Source organism: Dermacentor albipictus, chromosome 1 (genome assembly GCF_038994185.2).
Source record: "Dermacentor albipictus isolate Rhodes 1998 colony chromosome 1, USDA_Dalb.pri_finalv2, whole genome shotgun sequence".
Classification (NCBI taxonomy): domain Eukaryota; kingdom Metazoa; phylum Arthropoda; class Arachnida; order Ixodida; family Ixodidae; genus Dermacentor; species Dermacentor albipictus.
This window is the reverse complement of record NC_091821.1, coordinates 447,061,391-447,084,799: the sequence shown is the minus strand read 5'-3', so window position 1 is coordinate 447,084,799 and position 23,409 is coordinate 447,061,391. Positions and strand designations below refer to the sequence as shown.

The 23,409-nt window shown below is 45.8% G+C and overlaps 2 protein-coding genes across 3 annotated transcripts in view; one reads left to right on the top strand and one right to left on the bottom strand.

The window, feature by feature from the left end:
- Window positions 1-23,409, top strand: part of LOC135915328 (neural cell adhesion molecule 2-like) — a 182,612-nt gene that overhangs the window by 98,318 nt on the left and 60,885 nt on the right. For both annotated transcript variants that reach the window (XM_065448364.1, XM_070532336.1), the window contains exons 2-3: window positions 1,929-2,140; window positions 21,395-21,569. In XM_065448364.1, the coding sequence (XP_065304436.1) occupies window positions 1,929-2,140; window positions 21,395-21,569 (387 nt within the window). The remainder of the gene's footprint in view (window positions 1-1,928; window positions 2,141-21,394; window positions 21,570-23,409) is intronic.
- Window positions 13,668-19,825, bottom strand: LOC135915329 (cytoglobin-1-like). Its single transcript, XM_065448365.1, has 2 exons — window positions 19,002-19,825; window positions 13,668-14,115 (listed from the first exon to the last, which is right to left on the bottom strand). The coding sequence occupies exons 1-2, from the start codon at window positions 19,458-19,460 to the stop codon at window positions 13,786-13,788; spliced, it is 789 nt and encodes a 262-aa protein (XP_065304437.1). The 5' UTR covers window positions 19,461-19,825; the 3' UTR covers window positions 13,668-13,785.

Below are 23,409 nucleotides of genomic sequence, written 5' to 3'. Positions count from 1 at the left end.
GTGATGATGACGGTGGACTTCTACGCCAAAATGACAATGACGGAGCAACACGACAGCATGACGACGTTGGAATGGTGATAAATGAGGCGTGAATGACGACCAGTATGAAGGCATCACAACGACGGTGTCTTGGTTGTGGGGCTCACGTCCGCACTTACGTGCATCGGGCTGCCTGGATTAGCAGTATATCGGGTGTTTATGTGCAATGTTTCCGTTGCAGGCCGATCGTACAAGGCTGTAGTCAGTAGCGAGAAGGGATGAAAATCATGCGCCGACGACGGTGGTGTCGTAAAAGCGTTGCTTCCAGAATTATCCACGCATTCAGTAAGAGCCACCTCGAATCACACAATATTCGGCGTTTGTTTACAGTGAAGGCCAATCGTCAAGGACTGTAGCCAGAAGCCAGATAGGAAGACAATGGTACGTCGACGACGCCATGATGGCATTACCTTTAGTACGACCCAAATATTCGTCAAAAGCTAATCGAAGACAGCAGCGAGCGGCAGTAGCAGCTGGAAAGCCTTATGAAGAGCACCCATAAGCACACCTCACTACACGGCGGTGGGAGGCAGCGCTGTCGAGCTCCGACTCGACGAACCAGCTCGAACTGGTCAACCAAACGAGAAGGGCAGAAAAGGCCGCTGGACTCCTGGACTCATGAACAGAAAATAAAGCTTAGCTGTAATAGAGTACGTTGACCCTTATCGGACACAAGTAGAATAACCCTTGAAGATGATTGCTAATATTAAACAAGCACTTATTTTAGCTTGAACCAGTTACCAACGCTGCTATTTCATTAGAGTGCAGAAGCCGCCGAGCTATAAAAAATCGTGGCTGCTTGCTATCTGATGAGCATTGTTGACTCATTCTTGTATTATTCAAGCCACAATATAGCAAAGGAGAAAATCAGTGGCGACTTTGTGGTAAATGCAAGAGAAATGCGTTAGTATTACGTCGCACGTCTTTGAGGTCCAGAAAAGATGATTTGAACCACGTTCCCCACATTCCAATGGGATGCTCAGGAGCTCACTTGGCCCACGTTCTGTTTTAAGAGGTTAGGGTAGGCCCGTTTTGTTTACAAGTGGCACTTCCATAAATAATAAATAACTAGGTTGTTTCTGACCTAAAAGTATGTTATTAACACGCATGCGAATACAAGCAATGACTCAGTACCACATAGTTTAGTCAAATTTATATTATTTATATCACCGTCTTATAATGACACGTAAGTATCATACCAGGAACACAATGTTGGTGCAGTAAACTGTGCTGTACAGAAATGGAACAAACCACAAAGTGAAAGAATGCAACGCACTACAATAACCAACAATTGACTATACGCAACCTGCTTCTACGAACGATCTTATAAATGCAGGTAGGTAGGCGTATGCTTTAGGAGCAAAGATTGTACCTGTGGGCATCTATGTAACCGGATAAATAAAGAAAGTTGGCACCCTACGCTTGAACAACTTACAATCTGCACATATATGCGCCATAACGTAGGAAATAAGCAGCAGGAGCTTGATGTGGGCGAGTTGGTGTAACATACTTGAAGAAAAAACAGCGCTACAAAGACAAATAAAATTTAGTTGAAAGTTAGTGCCTTCCCCCCACCCCCCACCCCCAACCCCCCGTATTCTTCTTTTTTAGGTACTCTCTCTCATTCATTACGGTCACTGCTATGCAATACCGGCCAGCTTCACCTCACACAAATGCGCAAAAGGAAAGCGTCTGATCGCGCAGGAAAGGTGCATGTTGCTATCATGATATGGCATGTCATGACATCGGTATGTTCCTGACGATATGTTTGCTATCAGCTGTGTCGGCGTAAAACATCCGAAGAAAACTGCTCATTCCCGGTGCTTACTGCGTTTCTTCTTTTCTTTTTCCCCCCGCACACGCTTGTGCAACACCTTTCCACTATGCAGAGGAGCGCACGAGCATTTCGGTGAACGAGGGCCAGCAGACCGAGCTTCCGTGCGTGACCCGCCAGCCGGCCTTCAACGGGACGCACAACGTGCAGCGGGTGCGCTGGTTCCACGAGCCACACTTCCGGCTCGGCCGAGACGTCATCTACACGGTGGACGTCGGCGGCCAGAACTCACCCTACCCAAGTGAGCGTGGCTCCAACCCTAACCAGGTGCGATCACCCACCGCAGCTTTCTCGTGCCTCACGGGCCTCGTAATCATATCATTGCATCGGCCCGCAATATCCCAGAATTTTAACGCATGGATCATACACTATACGAGAACAATGAAACCGTACCGCCCGCTTATTAAGGCGCATACGGTCTTGCAATGGATAGACATGTGCGGACATTTGGTCGTGCTCACTCGGCATTGAGGACGCAGACGACTCAGATTGCGATCAAGAAGCTCAATCGAGATTGAATGAATCCGCATGGAGCAAAATCGCGATCAGAAATGCCTGCGTAGCAGCACTCTATACAGATCTGGCTAGGCCACTATCAAAATTGCCCGTAGGAGACGGACATCATACGCTGCGGCAGGAGATTTAAGTGCTTGTTCGCTACAGTATGAAACCGTTGTTCGTATAGTTCACACTAATCTAACATAATAAGACGAGTTTGGTGCTGCCAACCTGCCATGTGCTATTTCCATCACGTAAACGCGAACGTGACCGCATTTTTTCCGGCTCTCAAATTAAGATCACCCGGCATGAAAAGAGCGATGAGGCCGCCAAGGCAGCAGCCGCTTAGTTCGAGTTTTTGAGAAAAGCGCTAGTGAACTCCGTCGATTCTGTCAGCGTCTGCCGGCTTCCATTTGTCGCGGTGCATCGCCAGCACCTCCGTTTGTCTCCGCTTCTCGTTTCTTGGGAAGGGAAAGAAAAGCGTATTTCACTGCCTTTTCTTCGTGCGATTTACCCATCAAACCGCGCAACAACTTGCCAGCATGATTCGATGGCTAAGCGGACGCGCACAAGACGTACAAAATTTATCAAGTTAGTGAGATACTTCATTGATAAGTTGGGCTATACTAAAGCTATTGATTAAAGTGTCATTAAGTTTTGGAGTTAGAAATCATCAAGCCAAATTTAATTAAAATTATAGCGTTGACAAGGTCTCCTTTTACCTGTGGAAATCAATAGAGTAAGGATTTCATGTCGGGCGTTGTGAAATAAGAAGAAACCCCGTAGAGTTAGGGTGCGTTCACAGCAGCGTGAAAAACGTGCGCGGCATGCCGCAGGCGGCAGAAAGCGTGCCACAAGCTTTTTCCTGCCGCGGAGAGAATCGGTCTTGTTGGAGCTATTTTTAGAGCCAGGTCTCTCGCAGACGATCAGTGAGACCAATGACTAGTGACCAATTTATGCATGTGGGTTTTTTACATTATACGCGCTAATTCAGACGTACACGTTTACGTACCGTGACGTACACTGACCAATCTTTTGCGCTTGCGTACGGTCCACAGTTTGCAGGGCTTGTAAGGGGCAGCCATCTTTCGCTGGGAACTGGAGCAACTGGAAGAAACATCGAAATAACAAACGCGATTGCGTTCAGCCGGCTCTTATCACATGCTTGCCGCCAGTGTTATCTCGCCACAGCCACAGAATCTAATGGGGAATGTTGCCGAGCGAGTCGCAGTGATTTAGTCATCAGCGCATTCGTCGCGTCGAGCTTGGCAATACAAATTATGGGCCTAGTAGCATGACGTCATAAAACAAAATGCACAGGCCTCGCAATATCTACGTGGCGTTGCGTGTAGCCGCGAGCTGCGACGATATATAGCTGGTGATTAAGGTCAAGACTAGGTGCGCTTCAGTTAAACATTAACCGATTCTTTAATCGGGTGTCCGTAAGTACGAGAACCTTGTCTTTGGGCTTGGGGCCGTCTTTAAATGTTTCGCGCATTTGCGCGCCACCGGTAACACGAATGCAAGAGGACTCCCAGTGCATCGAGCTCGCCCGCTTTGCCGGGGAGGAAAGCTGCGCAAAGTGAGCTGCAGCTCTACGCAGGCGTGCTGGACAATGGGAACGCTATGAATATTAAACGCAGTGTGGTCTTGGGACTCTCGGACCTCGGCAAGCTTCATTCTTCATAGTTACGAACTCGGTAGCCTCAGTCGTCATTAAACACCGTGAGTCTCGGCAGTTGGGACACTTCTCGCATAATTTTCCCTCAGAGCATCATCGTTCCTTTGCCAAACGGTCTTGTTTCACCGGCATTAGAAATGCAATTACCCCAGAAATTATGCATCTACCGCGAGAAATGATTAAGGATGTGTCCGTAGCCATGTTAGAACCATGATGGCGCTTTCAGCTGACAAAGGATAGCGCTTCGGCGTCTGTAGAAAAGGGAACCGCCTTTGTCTCACTGCACTTACATGGGCATCACGTGGATCACTCCAGGTGGGAGCTTTTTATACCTGGAATGATCTTACGCCATTCTTAAGCTATTACGCCTTTCCATGGGAAGCTTTATTCCATGGAAACGCCATTCTTACGCCATTCCATGGGAAGCGCCAGTGCCATAAGTGCAAGAAAGTGTAATAGCGGAAATCAAATCGAGGTTGTGGGTCGAAACCTGCGTGATCACAGAAAAACTGTGCGCATTTAGATGCAACATCAGAAAGAAATACTGACAGTCAATGCATTTTGGGGAGGAACGCGAGTGACCTTGATCCTCATTATAACCGGTGTTTCTTAAGACACTACAGAATTTTTTATCACCAGTGGCAGATAGCAGTCATTGAGGTGGATTACTCAAAGAGGTGTATATACTTGCACGAGAAATCAGAATTGATATACCTAACCAATTAATAAAATTAATTTGATCATGATCATGACATAATTACTGAATCTGATCATGACATAATTACTGGAAGCTTAACTTGTTCACTTAACCAAAAGAGAGTTGCTGAAAAGTGTATAAGGTGCTATAAGCGAGCCAATTTTGATGCAATATGTATCGAATTATTCCATTTCACGAACCATTTTTTAGACGCCTACTTGTCACGTTCCATTGAAGATAACTGGAACCTTTTTAAACATACTCTCTCAAACCTAATTAACAAATACATTCCAGTTATGACTATCAAAACAAGCAACATTTCTCCATGGTTCAATCAGCAATTACGTCGACTTAATAATAAAAAGAAACGACTTTTTAGAATGGCAGACAAAAACAGACTATCAGCTTCATGGTGTCGCTATAAAAAGTGTGACAAGGAATATCAACAACTTTTAAAAACTACTCGTCGTCGCTTTTTCAGTCGTGATTTGCCATCTTTGCTAATAAATAACCCTCGGCGCTTTTGGCGCACAATAAATCCCAGCAACCACCCCGATGTAACTCTTGCTAATACCAATGGTTCTCCTGTTACTGAATCAGAATGTGCTAAGTTATTAAATGACTCATTCTCAACAGTTTTTACTCTTGAGGATATTACTACATGCCCTAGCATTGATGTTGTTTCCGGTATTAATATGACTGAAATAATTATTGATGAAGCTGGTATTTTATCTCTACTTGGAAAATTAAAAACGTCATCTGCATCTGATCATAATGGCTTCAACAATAAAATACTTAAACATATTTCTTCTGGTATCTATCGTTGCTTGGCAGCCATCTTCTCTCTATCAATGTCGTCAGGCACAATTCCTCAGGACTGGCTAATAGCAAAAGTAGTGCCCATATTTAAATCAGGGGATCGCTCGTCCCCACTTAACTACAGACCTATATCTTTAACTAGTACCATCTGTAAACTCTTGGAACACATTATACACTCACAAGTAATTACATATTTAGAGCAACACAATATCATCTTCAAATACCAGCATGGTTTTCGCAAGGGCTTCTCATGTGAAACACAACTTGCAGGATTTACTCAAGATTTACACTCATCATTGGACGCCGGCATCCAAATTGACGCCATATTCATTGACTTCTCAAAAGCGTTCGATCGAGTTCCTCACCACCGGCTCTTACTAAAACTTAGACATCTTAATATTCACCCACTTGTTCTGGCATGGGTGCAAGCCTTCCTTTCTAATAGACAACAGTTCACGTCCGTTAATAACTTTGACTCTCCTTTCGTCCCAGTCTCATCCGGTGTTCCTCAAGGAAGTGTACGCGGTCCATTGCTTTTCCTAATTTATATAAATGACTTACCCTCGTCCCTCAAATCTAGAGTTAGGCTATTCGCTGATGATTGTGTTATTTACCGCAACATCTCTTCTGATGCTGACCGCCAATCGCTATAATCTAACCTTGACTCCTTAACTTCGTGGTGCACAACCTGGCTAATGACACTAAATCCTTCAAAAACTAAAGTGATGTCTTTCTCTAAAAAAGCTTCTCGAATTCCAACCTCTTACTTGCTAAATAATACTTCAGTGGAACTTACGACCACGTACAAATATCTTGGAGTTAACTTTCAGTCTGACCTGTCCTGGAATTACCATATTAACGTCACCCTTGCTTCAGCAAACCGCTCACTTGGGTTTCTTAAACGTAACTTGAAACATACCCCATCGCACTTACGTAAACAGGCTTATTTCACTTTAATCCGTCCTAAAATAGAATATGCCTCAGCCATTTGGGATCCCGATCAAGTCTACAATATTAAAAACATCGAAGCCCTGCAGAACCGTGCTGTGCGTATTATTTTTTCGGATTATTCACGTCACACCAGCGTCACTTCATTGAAGAATCGTGCTGAACTGCAAGTGTTATCATGTCGGCGTAAAATCGCTCGCTTATCACTTCTTCATAAGCTTTACCATCATGCATCACTTCGCGAGGACTTCTTTAGGCCACCCCCTGCCATCTCTCCCCGCCGTGATCACCCTATTAAAATCGAACGCTTCACGTGTCGCACACTAACTTATGCCAGATCATTCATACCGCGCACCATAACCGAGTGGAATAGCTTGCCATCACACATCGCAACCGTCACCGACATAAATGAATTTCAGAAACTTCTAATCCTTAATGAAAGTGCATAAACCCTTCTTGTGTCATGTCCCACCCCCATTTTTTTCTTTTCTTCTTTTTTTATTATTTTTTTTCTTAAGAATGATGTTAAAAGATCTTCTTGTCCTCTATGTAACATGCCTATTGTTTTGGTTATTGTTCCTATGTTTATTGCGGTGTTTTGCTTTTTTCTTTTAAGTTTACATTTTGTATTGTTTACTGATTTGTTATACATTAATGGTCTGAGTGCTTTCTATGACTCAAATTACCCTCTATTTTTCGTGTGTTTGTGATACGTATTCTTCTTGTACACTTCTGATTATTTTTACTACCACAATAATCTTATTCGTTTTGTATTATTATCTTTTGTGATTATTGTTTATCAGTTCCCAATTTTTGTTTTCAGCTTACTTCCCACTTATTACATCTGTATGCGTTACTGCACCCCCCCCCCCCCTATGTAATACCCTCCTGCGAGAGGGCCTTTAGGGGTATTCTGAATAAATAAATGAATAAATAAATAAATTTATTTACTTTTTAATTACTTTACGGCACATATCCAAATTTGCAAATTGCAACCGCTGAGTTTGGAAGCCACATCGACTTGTAATTAAGTCTGTTGTAACTAGTATTGAGGTATAAGTTCCCAAAGGTGGGCAAAGAAATACATGGGTGTTTCAGTTACTTTTGCGCTTTAATTCATCAAATGGCTGTTTGAAAAAAAAAGTAAGTGCAAGAATAGTGCATTTCTACCGTAGCTTTCACGAGGGAAATCCCGACACCCATGAGATTTTTGGAATTCGTTCCAAGTGGATATGCTTTGCCAACTCACCGGTTACAATTCGTAAACTGATATACATGTTCTAAACGGTCCCTGAAACAATTCTTATCGAAGTCTAACAATGCATTAGAAGTAGAAATAGTACTATTTCAGACATACCTCAATGTGATCAGCAAAGGCGGAGTTACGCGCACTTAAATATCGCCTTTGATTCATTTCGTGGTCATGTTACTCCTTCTTCAATGCCTTGCACTGTGAAGGCAACGTTGACTTAGGCAGCGAGAAATAACATAGACGGAGATTCCTTGTTATTTCGCGCTGCCTAAATCAAGGATGCATAATCAAATTTCCTCAACCACTGACGTAACCCCTCGGTATCAACCGCAAGAGCCTGAAGCACCTACGTAGCAGAACGGATCCACGGTTTCCCGTACAATGCTCACGAACTCTGGTGTGATGGCGGCTTCGTTACCATGGTAACATACGCGTACCACGCAGATCCGCACCACGCCATTTTGTTTAAGGCACTGAAGATAACAACGCCGTAAGTAATGATCTTCCCTGACACAAAATGACTGCGAGGGACGGCTGACATTCAAGGTCGAGCCCCCTGGCATTGGGCAACGTTCCTTCCTTGTTGCATAACCTGCTCAGGCAGTTCAACAAAGCAACGCAAAGAGTGAAAAGCGCTCGCCGGCAATGACCTGACGCGCGTACACAACAGTCTAGACACGAGTGAGAAGCGAAGCTTTCGAGTAGATACACTACTTGTGTGTGCACTTCTGTATGACATACACCAAAGCTCAGGGGTCAGAGGGGAACGAGGAGCCCCCAGCGCCCTTACCATGCTTTGTAGTAGCAGTGCTTTTTCAAAGACTGTGTCCATCTGCGTTAATATATAAGCAGTACAGTAAGCGATTACGAAACGAAATCTTATTTCATGACATTCGTATGGCAATGCAGTTATTATCTGCCACTTCATTTTTAACCAGTCACGGAGGAGCGAGTGGTAACGTGGGTGACGCTTCTGGTACGTGCCACTAGCCGATGATGCGGTCGGGAGCGATCTAGTGATTCATTTGTGTGAATAAGATATTAAATATTTTGATATCGGTATCAAAAGGTACCTCCAACCGTCAGTATAAGCAGAGTCCTTCCATTTTTTTTTCTAGTCACGAAACTGCCGCCTCAGTTTCATATAAAGCCAGCGCCCGCCGCTAGAGGCGCAACCGTGCATGAGAGGGCATGCGAACGCCGCTTCCGCTGTGGTTGTGTGTGGGGCAGCCTCGGTATTCTAGCTTTCGCAACTTCTTCAACCGTCGCTTTAGTTTCACGCAACTATTTGTAACATTGAATATGCCTAAATTACTGCCTGAGCGCGTCTTCTGCCATGACATGAGCGCTCGAGAAGAAAAATAAGCCGCTCATAACATGGAGCTTGCGGCGGTCTCAGACCAAAAAAAAAAAAAGAAATCTGGCATTTTAAGAGCCAAAACCACTACACGATTATGAGGCACGCCGTAGTGGGGGACTCAGGATTAATTCTGACCTCGTGGGATCCTTTAAAATGCACCTAAATTTAAATAAACAGGTGTTTTGCATTTCGCCCCCGTCGAAATGCGTCCGCTGTACACGGCCGGGCGGTCTCGGTCCAGATTTCTTCATCATCGCCGTTCGCCTCAACACTTCGGTGGGCTCCGCTTTTTAATATTTGCATGAAATGAAACACCGTGCATAGGCAACAAAGCGCCAGTGGTCCCACTTATCACCAGATGCAGACATATGGGCTGTTGCACCCCCGCTTACCCGTAAGTAAGCGCCAACTCTCCGCTGCGCATAGCGCCAGATTGTTCGCCGAGCACAGCTGTTCATTTTCTGTTAAACTGTGGCAGAGAAGGGCTCTGACTGTGGGCAGTATCTTATAAGGAGATCCAAAAAATGAAATTGTTATTGCAAAGGGCTGCTACTGTAGAATACTTAATGACAAAGAAAAAATGGCTGTGGCTTAGCTAAGGTTAAGCCCAGGATGCGAAGCATACTAGCCTTTATTTTAGTTGTTGAACCACTGTTTAGCCTAGTGAACTGCTGTTGCTTGGCTATATTTGGTTCGGCTAGACGAAGAAACAACTCATGCGTTACTCTGCTTCGCCTTCAAGAGTTGAACGCGACAGCGTTCCCGTCGACCCGCCAAGGGGTGTAAGACAATGGGCTACGGCGCAGAGACTACGCGCCCCGCATTGGAAGCGGTGAGCGTCGAGCAACGCAGCATTCGGCGCGGCAACAAAATGTGCGCCTGAGCAAGCGACGCACGCCTGAGCCTTAGAAACAGCTCGTTTCTAAGGCAACACCGCATTCACTAGAGGCGCTTTTGTACCGCTTTGAAACATCGTACTCGTGGCTCAGTGGTAGCGTCTCCGTCTCACACTCCGGAGACCCTGGTTCGATTCCCACCCAGCCCATCTTGCAAGAGTTGAGCCAAAGCCACCTAGAAAATCAGTCTCTGTAGCACGCCGCAACCTTCGCTTCTCATTCCAACGAGCAGCTCTGTCTCCAGGAGGCATCTCACCTCGTGAGTGTCTAGCAGAGGCAAGCGCAGCTGCTTATATAACGCCGCGAGCGACGGCGCGAATTGGAGCCCCCTTTCTCCTCTGTCGTGACGTCACGGTGTCACGTGGTATTGAAGGCGTGGTATTAAAGAAATAACATCAAACGTGATAGATATGCATCGGGGGGGCAGGAAACAAACAGCAGCAAACGAATGGCAATAAATACAGAATGCATCATTGATTGTTTCTATAAACAAGAAAGTGTAAAACATTTCATAACACATGGCTAAACAACTCTCAAACGAACACAAGTAGCCACATCACAAATACAGCAATTTTTTTTTAAATGGCTTGTTAGAGATACCACCATTCTACTTCTTCAGCTGTTACTTGCAACACGTGTTCGGCATCGTTGTCCCACCCCGCCACTTCAACTACAGATCCCAGCACTCGAAAAACAGCGCAGCACATGCACAGAACGCACCCGTTCACTCAGCTCGCCTCGCGCTGCGCACGCGTTTTGGTACGCTAACTATGCCCTCTGTGGCACAGTGGCGCCGCGTCGCGGCCCCGTTGGGCAGTATATGAACCTCTCCCATAGCGTGACGGCGGAGTTTCGTGACCTGAAAAACATGGAAGGACTCTGGTATAAGCAACCTGCAACGGAAAGACGGTGGCTAGAAAAGTGTTCGAGGGAACCGTTAACCCCTACCAGTTGCTTTTCTGGCACGTTCGCAGGTGCGCGGCTGCATTTTGGTCAGCTGCATTGTTGCTAGTAGCTAGCACAAGCGAGCTGCCAGCCTGCTCATGAAATCTGCGTTAGGCAGAGCTGCCGCGATGGGGCGACAAGTGCGGATCACGTCACGGAGGAATAGCGAAGACTGCCCAGCAGTATATGGCCTTTATATGTTATTTACCTGTTATCTGTTTATTTACCTGTTATGTGTTACCTGGTGTAGCATTTAAAAGATACGCTAGAAGTTTCCGATTTACAAAACCTTCATTGTTCAAGAGGACTCGTGCGGCGCTAGTACTCTGCTCATGGTTCTAATGCATGAAAGGCTAAAACCACCCTAATTGGATCTGTGCTACCTTAACAGTGCGCCATATCTTCAAATAAAGATTCTGGGTGTCTAAAATGTTTGCGGTAAAAGAACTACAGTCTGTATCAAGTTTCCGATTTGTAGGCGCAGTGGATATGTTCGTAAACGCAGGCTAATAAGTTCTGCGATTTGTTGAAATTTAATTTTATTTCCCATAAGTCGTCTGAACGCTACAAAAATGCGCTTGCTAGCATCGAAATTGTTTAAAAAATGCATCTATAAAAAGCTAATAAAACGTCGTCATACGTAACTTCTTGCGCACGTCGTTCACATCCTACACGCGTTCAAGCGTGCATTGTAATTTTCTTTTTATGTTTAGACGCACCAGAAGCGCTCCGACGAAAAATCACGTTACCGGCCAGCTTAAGCGGCATTGAGGAAAAACATAGTTTGCTTGTATCGAAACAGCGAACTGGGCTATTTGGTAGGCTAACATCTTCGTAAACAATGAGCGCGAAATGGACTCCTGAAACGGATTCACGCAACACGAAAAAAAAAGAAATGTTTTCGTTCCATCACGCCAATCAGCGTGGCCTATTTTGTCAGTTTCCATTGTGTTTCTCTAAACGTATTTATTAGGTTAATTCTGCACGAAATGTAATGCGTTATCATGATGCGTAAAACGTTAGGGCCAAACCGCATGCGCCATGCCTCTCACGGGTACCATAGTGCATATGCCGAACGATAAAAAATTTTCAAGTAATAATGCATTGAATAGACTTTTAGAGCGTTCAGCATCGCCAACGCAAGAACAACGCGAATGTCGTGGCGCTACCTGTTAAGCGCGAATGAAACAGTTTTACTTTCTCGATGCCACCTTTTCAGCGTTAAAACAAACAGCTAATCTCAATACAGTGAAAGCTCGTTAATTCGAACTTCAATAATTCGAATTTATGGATAATTCGAACTGCACGATTTGGTCCGGCCAAGCTCCACAGAAGTCTATGTATAAAGAAGTCCGTTAATTCGAACGCGAGAAGGTTCCCTCACGGATAATTCGAACTACGCTCGCCTGGCACACGGCGAGAGAAGCAAGCCTACTGCCTACATACAAGGCTGTATTGCCTCCGAAATGGAGAGAACGGCGAGAGAAGGCAAAATCGGAAAAAAATCTAACCGACGCGGGGTCAGCCAGAAGGCAGCGGCGGCTGCCGCCTCTCCGTTCTACGTAACCTCCGAGACTTCTTGCCCGTTGCGAATCTCGGAGGCTTTGAAAATCTTGTACAGCTGCTAATTTTGTGCGGAGATGGCACGGCAAGCTCTAAAACACAGCGAATCAAGTGCTTCGCAGCTGCGCTTGCAATCAAGAACTAACGAATCAGGGCCTTCGCCACCTTCACATGTTCAGTGTCTTTGTCTCGGCAGTCTTCATCGGTTGTGCACCTCTGTTTTCAGCTTAGGAGGTATCGGCCGTCGCGATTCATTGTGATGGTGTTAAGCCTCGGCTAACGTTCGTTTCGGTGGACATCGGTGGTGTGGCACAGTCGGATCCAGAGCTTCGACTTGAAGATGGCGTGTGCCCGCGGCACACGCCATCCCTTTTTGACAGGTCAAATTTCTGACATGCCCTACTGCTTCCAAATCGCAGTGTACTGTTGCCCTCCTTCACTTTCGTTAGTTCGAACTTTCGTTAATTCGAACTGAAGCGGTTTCCCCTTGCGGTTCGAATTAACGAGCTATTATTGTAATAACGACAAAGCCTGAGCTAAAGCTAGGGCTAAGGTTAGTGCAGATAGTGCAGTGCAGATAGGGCTAAGGTTTGCATTCACATCTTGCTATAAAACGACGGAGATCGAGCAGCAAGGCTCAATTCAGATCTGAGAGGACGGTGTGGGTGCTGCCATGTTGTTACGCAATCAAGGTAACGTTCGGATAGACCGTGGCATAAGAAACGCATGCACAGTCGACCTAACTTATCGAGAATTGATTTTGTTGGTCTTTTAACATATTTTTTTTCTACTATGGCTACGCCATATTATCCAGTCTTTGTGACGATGTCGCTTTATCATTTTGTTTGAACTACGCTCTCAATGAGGATACGTACTTGCTGAGCATTCTCTATTATGAAGGCTCGCTTTGCCTAGGGGACCTCTTTGTCGAAATTGAAAGGACCAATGCATTAACCCGTTATCCGAAAGTTCAAACACGCTCCCTCCGTCTGGTTGTCCTTTTTTGAGCGAAAAGGCTGCTTCTCGATGATCGTCATTGCGAGCATTTACTGCAGTGTCTCGCAGAACAGTAAACGTAGCTGAATAGGGTGTATATTTTGCGATATGTCATTTCGAGAATTCAGTTGTTTCTCAGACGTCTTTATTTTGCTGTTTACATACGGACTCTTACGCCAAAGGCGCACGAAATCGGACGTGCAGCCGGTTGCATTAACACATTTCTAACACATACGCGCGAGGTCGATATATCTAAGCTACTCTTTTTTCGGCGTCGCGGGCGGCTGGGGGCTCTTGGCCGGCGACTTGTCAGCGTGCACCCTGGCGGGAGACGGGCCTCCCTTCGGTGTGACGGTCGCCGGCGACTTGCCGCCCTTGGGGGTGCTGCGGTTGCTCTCCGCAGGCGACTGCAGAGCCTTTGGAGACCGCTTGCCGCGCAACTGCGGCGTCGTGGAGCCGCTGGATCGACCCCCGGTCGCACCTTCCTTAACGTCGGCGTCTGGCTCCCTGATAAAGCCGTCGACGTCCAGTGACTTGATCTCAATCTTCTGTTCCTCGTACACCTGCTTCGTGATCCTCACCATGTACTGCGGGGAAGCGAAACGACGCAAGAAAGTGAGCCAAGCGGTGCACGCAATGCGGCAAACTTCGTAGCTATGTATCATTTTCGGAAAATTTGAAAGTTTTAGTATAACCAGTAAAGAAAGAAAGCGCGTTGACAGACCCTTGACAAACAGGAAACGGTGGTTAAAGAGCAGCCATAAGTAAATATATTCGCTTCCGCGACCCGATAATGATATTTGGAGTTTTTACGTGCCAAAACCACTTTCTGATTATGAGGCACGCCGTAGTGGAGGACTCCGGAAATTTTGACCACCTGGGGTTCTTTAACGTGCACCTAAATCTAAGTACACGGGTGTTTTCGCATTTCGCCCCCATCGAAATGCGGCCGCCGTGGCCGGGATTCGATCCCGCGACCTCGTGCATTCCGCGACCCACTGCAAACTAGTTCACTATGGGAAAGATGTGTCACCACGTTGAAAACTGACGGAACCACTATACAAGATGGTGCCTTTCCTTTGATGCCAAGAAACAGAAGCCCAGTGGGGCTACTCTAAAATGCCTCAAAGAACATGCTAATCACGGTTCACGCGCACTTATACAAGGATAAAGGATTCGTAGCATTTAATTAGGATGTCACGACTCTTACGTCCTTGCCAAAACTACACCAGGCTGCAGTCCTGCCACTCGAGGCACGGCGCAGTAGATAGTAGGAACAGTTGTTACCGCCTCAGGTTTCTCGCGCGCACGCAAACAACAGCTAAGGGATGCTTACTATTACACATATTTTTTCAAGCAACGCCCATTTTCTGATGTTCTAATGGTGTGGCGCGCGGACCCAAGTTGAAAAGGCGAAATCGTGCTTAGTAATAGGAGGCCTAAGTTTTGGCAGGCTTTACTGTGACAACTTGCTGTGAGCATGCTTCGTTCGACGCGTACCTTTGCAGCATTCTCCTATGGTATAGCTTTGCATGACTGAAATAAGCTAAAAGTGACGGTTAAAATTTTGCACTTTTGGAGCCATTAACGGATAACCAATAATGGTTCGAGGCGACGTCTGATTCGCATACACGACATTGAGCGCGTCATGCAACATAAATTAAAAAAAGTAAAAACACTTTACTAGAAGGCTGAGCATAATGGTAATACATACACATGATGCTGTGGTTTTATGCGCAGCTTCACAAGTCTTATAAATTGAGCCAACCCATCGGAATTGGGAGCAAGAAGTATGTTCTGCGAAAGACAAGTTCAGATCATAGGCACATTTTTTTAGTGCTCTAACCAATGCCGAGCGGCCGCAATTAAATGTAATGGCAGGAACGACAGATAGCTGAGCTAGTTGGTAAGGATTCATTATGCAAAAAAGAAGTGAGGCGTGCAGACAGGACACAAGAGTAGAGAAGTGGACAACACGAACGCCGTGTTCGTGTTGTCCACTTCTCTACTCTTGTGTCCTGTCTGCACGCCTCACTTCTTTTTTGCATAATGTGAAGGTAGTGCTACATCGCATTGAAAAGCGAATGTCTCATCACTTTAATCTTCTCACCCTTTGCTGTTTTAAAGCGAAGCTTTCGTCAACAATACGTGCCCTTTCTGTAGTGTGTCCTCCGCTATTGGCGCAAGGACGCGTTGTAGTTTTGAATTTAGAAGATATAGAAAAGAAATAAACTTGGAAGACTGCAGGATAGTCACGTTTCTTTTTCCGTGCGGCGTTCGCGGAAGGTATGCGCCTCTGACAGTGAGTGGTCCACGCCAGCCAAGGAGGTTAAACAAACTATATGTTCTCCATCCGTCGTACACTTGGTTGTATGCAGTGTTGTCTGCACGGTGTCCCGTTTAGAAGAACATTCTCCAACTATAGTTAGGCTATTCAAAGTTCCCGTTCATGGTCCGGTGAGCGCATTAGGAAATTAACGCTCTAGGAAAGTTGCGCACCGTACAGTTCTTGACGTTCACACAAAACGACACAAGTGAAAAGAGTCAAAAGAATAAAAGGCCTATTTTTACAAAGCCCCCCAGTATTCCCAGTATAGCAAAAAAACGGGAAGCTCGTGACATCGTGTATCCAAGCTTAAATAGAAATGTTTTAATTGCAAATGTAATTATTTGTACTTACGGCCAACTACACTTCGCAATGCGCGATTCGAGCTATCGCAGGGGAAGCATACCAATAAAATACTCGTCTTTCAGTTAGCTTAGCAAGTTTTTAATCTGGAAAGCTCATGAACGGCACCGGTAGTTGCAACTGCCCTATGGCAGAAGGCGAAAAGTATGCACATGCTGGATGCAAAGATAAACTTTGAGGTCTGCAACCTGTTTTGTTACACGCTGATCTTGCTGCCGCGCATGACCAAGTCGCCAAATTTGCATGTGACACATTTGCTCATATTTATTTGTTTGCCTGCTTCATTGCGCTAAGACAGCTGGCGTTCGTTTACGTGAGTTGCAGGAGGCCTGGTTACCTGCAATACTGTGACGAAAGAAAGAGAAAGGGCTTGCAGGAATTTTGGGAAACTTTCGGAAAGCCATGTCATGAATCAGAATAAATTTTATTGAGTAGACAAGGTAGCCGCCAATTCAGGAACACATTAGAAATTACGGTCCCTGAAAATGTTTTTTTTTTTCGTGCGGCTTTATGGACGGATGTTTAGAGTCCTTGACCGGTGCAGAAAAACATCGGTTTTGCGAAAGCTGTTTCCTTAAAGTAATTATGTTGACTATCACGTTAAAACTTGCAAATAAATTAGCGTGCCCGGTGATAGATAGCAAAGTTCCCCTTCTTTAGGTATACATTTCTTAGACACTAGAACTTACTTTACAGTAAAGGTAAAGAGAGAGAATATTACACATAATGATTCTTCTAGGCCAATTTTGGGAAGAGGTAAGGTAAAGGGAGCTAAGCATGGCTCACCATGGAAGCTACGCACGTGAAGTTCCATAACGACTTAAGTGTCACTTTGACGTTATAGCCCAACGCCAGATCAAGTCCTAAAGCGATGTCACACCCTTAGACCGCAATAGATGACGTAATGTACACTAATGACGAACTGCTTAGACTAGCACTGGTTTCAAGCTTTCTGTGACCAAACATTACCGCATTGACGCTCCGCTACATTTTGTGCATAAATGAAGAAGGATGCGCTTTCGCGAAAAGTACACCAGGAACAGCTCCTAAAGTGGTATCACTACACGATGTAGTCATGTGAAGAAATGCGACTAGCGAGAGATTGAGGCGCTTCCATAGAGAAACAACAAAGAAACCAAAGAGCGTCAGTTGGAGTACAACAGCAACATTGGGGATGGAATAATTCGCAGCGGAAAGTTATTAGTTGAAGCAATAGAAGGAACAAAATAGCTGTAAACTTCTGATGTGCAAGGACATAGTGTGGCGACAACTGCGGCAGCACTGCACGCGTAGTGAAGAGGCCGAACCCCCCAGAAAAACCGGGTCTTCTTACTGCGGAGTGATGTGTCGAGCACCGCGTATTAATGATGTACACCGCACGCCCACCGCTGACGGACGTGCCAGCCTCGGCCTCGCAGAATGCTAGAGCCATAGCCCATGCATACTAAACGTTGGGGAAAATTTAAAAATGTTTTTCAGTACTTAACCTTGCGATCGTTTATTGAAAATTTGCAGGCTTCGCTCTGTAGGGACGCTGTCAATAGACGTACTGCGACGTAGTCGGAGCTAGAATGAGCTGCACCGGAAATACTCATGAAGTTCATGAATAAAGTTTTCAAGTGACGGGGGTCCGAATTTGGGCTGCCATTATGCATCGACTTCATTGGTTGTGTAGCTGCTGTGCGGATGTGTCAGTATAATCGACGTATCTAAAAATGAAACCCACGAGGAATTGGTCAGTGACTGTAATATAACAGCGCTAATTGTGGCACTAAGAAACGCACTAATAGATAAGCTCTCAATAATGGGCATCTTACAACAAAATCGTAAAGGTTGACAGACATGTGCAAGGTCGTTAAGCTGCGTGATGCACGTTCTTGTGCTCTTGTTTCTGAATATTGGTCATTTTGATCGTCACTCTTCGGACGTCATTCACCTCTTATCGCCGCTGTAGAGCGCACCCTGTCCCCACCATTCATTGCAACCGCTTTCCTCGATGTATTGCTTTGGCGTTACGACCTTCACTCACCGCTTGCAAACTTAGCAGCCTTCTACTTTTGTTACGTGAATTGTGCCATTGTGATCAGATTCCTAGTGTCAGCGGCAGCTCGGCGAGGTAATCAATTTCATTAGCGATATAGATCCCCGCAGTATCATGCTAGGCGTCGCCGAATTACACAGTTTTTACAAATCTACGCGACGGAAGGTTCTGGGAATACAGAGGAGTGTTATGCCAGTAGCGATGATCAGTGGTGATAAAGAAAGGCAATATCATTAGTTCATTTTATCTCTAGTGCAGGACACAGGCACAGATCAGCGATGTTCGTTAGGATTGTTTTTAACTGTCTCCAACTGATTGTTCTCTCGCATTACTTCATAAATTGTCGTCAACAGCCTCTGCCACATCTTTCATACCTTGGCACGCTATCTAGTACTACAGATGTATTATAGATCGTTGGTTGGTAATTGCATGCCCCACATGACCTTTTCTTATCTACTCCTTCTTTGAAATCTTAATTACAGCAACAGATAACCATGTTTTATTGCCTGAAACCCCCGTACTGCTGTCTTGATGACTGTTAACGCCATAATTTATTTTGCGACTCATGGATTGCCTGTGCGGTCACATTTGATTTGTTTCCTAACCTCCAGGTACCGGGCCAGTGGCCACCAGTGCCGCAGTGTTGCCACGTTTCGGAGAGCAAACACCGTTCACTCGTCCTCGCACGACTGATTCACGTTGCAGCACAAGTGCGAGCGCAAAAGCCAGAGATCAGCACTCACCTCGAATAGCTTCTCCCAGGCGAGAACGGCGATCGGTGTCATGTTCGTCTCGTGCCTGGTGTGCAGCACCTCGACCACCGTCCTTCCGAGCATGCGGAAGTGGTCGGGCATCACGCCCTGCCGCTCGGTGTGCGCCTTCGCGTTCTTGCGGATCAGTGCCTCCAGGAGCACGGCGTCGTCTGCGTTGTCCACCATGGAGGTCAGCTGGAAGGTCACGGCGGCGGCGTGCGCTCGGAACTGCGGGTCGTCGGGGAGCTCTCCGAGGGGCTTGTGTCGGAACCGCTGGAACATCTGCAGGGCTCCACGCGTCTTGATGAAGAACGAGAGGAAGATGATGTACCCGTAGTCGCGGTTGTGAAGACAGTAGTACTGCCATGTCTTGCGCAGCAGCCTGGCTTCGGTGCGCGTTAGGCCCGTATCAACGTCCTCTTCCTCGGGCTTCTTGTTGCAGAGGCCCATGTGTGCTTGCTTTCGGCCTTCGAGTGTGTAGACGGCTGCAGAAGACGTGGTCGTGCGACTCGTACGCGAGAAACGAAGCGTGACACGGCCTCCCTCGTACGCCGTCTTCTTATCCTCTTCGTCTCGATGATGGTGATAGTGACCCGAAAGCCCTACCCTCTCTGATGGGTTGGTCAATGATCAGGCTGCGTTCGTAAATATGCTAAACGGATGAAGTTAATCGTAATTTTATAATCTGGGAATAGTACAACTATCTTGCGATGAAACAGTTCTCGAACTTAAGTCGCGAAGTCTTCTTCTTTGCTGTCTGCGTGGCGTATCCGCACAGTGGCATGCTGGTTTTGGTCAAGAGGAATATAAAGGAAACATCATTTTCCTCTCCCTCTTTAAAGTTGACATTCGTCTGTTTTTCCTTCATAAAGTAAAATCAAAAGGATCCTGGCTCATGGTAAACATGTTCTGTAGTTTTCTAAATACTCATTTGTAATGTCTCTAACAAGTTTTTGTAACCTAAGGGTTAGCTATCACTAATAATAATGAAGAGCGATAGCGCGTAGCAGAACCGTTGCATTTAATGCGCGTGAAGTTTCGTAGACCTGAGACTGAAAATAGGCCAACCGAAGAATTTTATTGCCGCTCAAAAAAAAAGATTGAATTTGAGTTCACTTCGTAGCGAAAACACGGTTTTAATACATATCTAATTATGCACAATACAGGATCAAAAATGTGCTCATGGGTCCAGCCTATTCCAGTGGCCACTATCTAAATTCCACAAGCAGTAGGCAAACCACCAAGCTAAAAATTGCATAATGTTTACATCAAAGAAACAATTACTTCTACTCTCCCGAAAAGGAAAGCAGAAGGAATTGCAAAGCTGAACTTCGGTGAAAACCTAAAGCTTCTGCAAATTTTCGGTCAGTGAGCACACTTTGTGAAAACAGACATGCCTGGATCCCCACTATCTGTGATTATAATATCTGCCAACTTGTGAGCTGCAAAATTTATCCAATTTGTGCTGACGAGGGTGTGGGGGTAGGAGAAGATGGCACGCAAACTTACAAAGTTTGCACTTAGTACACACCTCTTATGGCATTCGTATGCACCTTGACAGGACACCCACATGCAGCAGCAAAACTTTGTGCAGCAGAGACTGACAAGCCACATACTCCCTTTATATCACAACAGCTTGCTCAACAATTTTACTGTTGATGATTTCGCCTGCTCTTGCACTTCGACAATTGAGTGGCGCCAGCCGCACCACAGCGTTTTGCTTGCAGGTTTTTGAATGTTGCGGCACCCCTTCCTACAAGACCAATAAAACTTTTTCAAGGAGAACTTATTTTTTTTTGTAAAACATGGTGTACCGTTTAAAAAATCGTAGAACTAACCCGAATTCGTAACGCTGAGGAACATTGAGAGAATTTTCAGGTACAACGATTAGTCCCCGACTACTTGGCTAGGCTAGATGGCGATTCATCTTAGCACATGAATATCGCAAAGGCGGGCCAGACCCCTAAACTGTATGGAGACAGACGCTTTTTTTTGGAACTACAAAACAGCACGCGTAGCTCTGATCCTTGGTTGCACACCCTGTACGTGAGCCTTATTCGAGTGCTCACGTGCCCAGCCATGAAATTTGCAAAAAAAAAAAAACGCGTCAATGCGCCGAGCAAAAGCACATATTGCGAAGCGTTAGAAGTGCTGGTCTTATTTTTTCCACTTTCTTTTCCTTTGTTCTCTTCCCCTCACATAGATAAGCAAGCACATGTTGTTGACTTCCTTGTCTTTCTTTCTTCACGTTCTCTTTCATTTAGGCAAACGACTAGGTTCGCAGTCTGCTGAAAAGTTGCAATCGATACGCTCTTATTCTAACGAAGTGATGTCCAAATGCGGGCCAATGCAAGCTTGTTCTTAGTTGGCTCCACAATTTGCAGGTGGCGCGCTGGGTACGCAAGGAGTGGCAGGGTCGCGCCTACTTCTCCTTCATGGGTCACCCGCATTCTCTGAAGATCATCAACCTTCGCCACGAGGACAAGGGCACCTACGTTTGCTCGGTGACCTTCCGTGACGGGACCACTAGGAACGCCACCGTCTACCTGCAGGTCATCGGTGAGCCAGGAGACCACACGCACTTGCCGTTTCTTTCTTAGCGTTGTGCTTGTTTCGTCCCTTGCACTATTTATTGACGCTGTCAATCCGGCATTCACTGTCTAAGTTTGAATGCGTGTAAGAGGAAAGGCTATGTCGCTGTCCCTTTATTGTGACGTAATACTTCTGCAGGAACCAGGAAAGGGGAGAGAAGTCATTAAAAAAGGAAAAAATGAGACATCCACACCAGCGAAGCTAAGCTCTGAATAGGAAACACATACGGTTTCCCCGAAAGAAAAGCCTAGAGGCTGAAGAAAAAATTGTCCTGCTACTGTACACGAACCCGGGACCGCTGCCTTTCCGCGGCAGTCGCTCTATCATCTGAGCTAACCAGGGAGCTAGCAGACGGCAAGGCCAAGTCTAATTTATACATAACTTGAAGCAAAGGCAAGAGTTTGACGTAATACTTCTGCGGAAACCCGCAAGATGGAGAGAAGTAATTATTAAAGGGAAAATAAGACATCCACGCAAACGTAACTAAGCGCTAGAAAAGAAACACATACGAGCTCCTCGAAAGGAAAGCCTCGCAGTAGAAGTTCGACCTCGTCCGGGACTCGAACCCGGGACCACTACCTTTCCGGGGCATCCACTCGACCATCTGAACTAACCAGGCCGCTAGCAAAACGAGTTTTCACAGAATTATTACGCGAAACTCTTGCCTTTGCTTCGAGTTGTTGATAAATTCGACTTCGCCCTACCATCTCCTAGCCACCTGGTTAGCTCAGATGGTAGAGCGGCTGCCCCGGATAGGTGCTGGTCCCAGGTACGTGTCCCTGACCAGTATGAATTTTTCTTCAACTGCGAGGATTTTCTTTCGAGGAACCCGTATGGGTTTACTTTCTAGCCCTTTAATTAAATTATGGGGTTTTACGTGCCAGAACCGCTTTCTGATTATGAGGCACGTCGTAGTGGAGGACTCCGGAAATTTCGACCACCTGGGGACTTTAAGGGGCATCTAAATCTAAATACGCCGGTGTTTTCGCATTTCGCCCCCATCGAAATGCGGCCGCCGTGGCCGGGATTAGATCCCGCGACCTCGTGCTCAGCAGCCCAACACCATAGCCACTGAGGAACCACGACAGGTACTTTCTTATCACTTAGCAACGTATGCTGGATGTCTCCTTTTTCCTTTATTAATCACTTTATTGTGTATCAATTTTCTTGCGTTCGACAGAGCTGACCGTATTATTAGTCCCGGAATCATTCTCGAGGAGAGCATGAACAAAACACGGAAGCTAATTATGGGGCAGTGCGCTAACTTGCTAATTGTTTCATTAAAACGTCTTCTGTTGTTGTGACATAGATCAACACGATTCAGCTGAGTTTTTCAAGGTTTTCTTTGTTTTCGGATTCCTGCAGCACTTCAAGAAAACAACTTTGTACCGTGTGACAAAGCTATCAATCATTATTATCCTGAAAAAGACATATAGGGTGGTTGTGGCTGTGGTAGCGCGCATCTCTTTGTTAAAGTGCAGACTGCGAGCTAATATAAATGTAACGAGACCAGCGGTATGACAGACGGAGGGGCGAATTGCGTGAGTTTGCATGGCGGCAACATTATAGAATCTACAAGGTGCGTAATATACTACCAAGCCCGTCTACAGGGCAAACTTACCAACAAAGACAAGGTTCCTAAAATGCCAAAGCATTAGCAAAACAGCGTGAGCGAAATCAGCTGGAATTTTATTACCGTCGCTGCCAAGCTCATGCAGGACGGTTTAATATGCGGTGCGTTTTACACGTCTTGTACGAAGTATAACTGTAGTTTGCTTATCCTTCGGTCGACAAAATGTCTGCAGCC

Bases quoted from the DNA above. Each gene is read 5' to 3' on its own strand.
- LOC135915329 (XM_065448365.1), bottom strand. From the start codon at position 19,460: ATGGGCCTCTGCAACAAGAAGCCCGAGGAAGAGGACGTTGATACGGGC. The intron at 14,116-19,001 runs GTGAGTGCTGAT...GCTTCCCCGCAG, and splicing joins CCTGGGAGAAGCTATTCGAG to TACATGGTGAGGATCACGAA.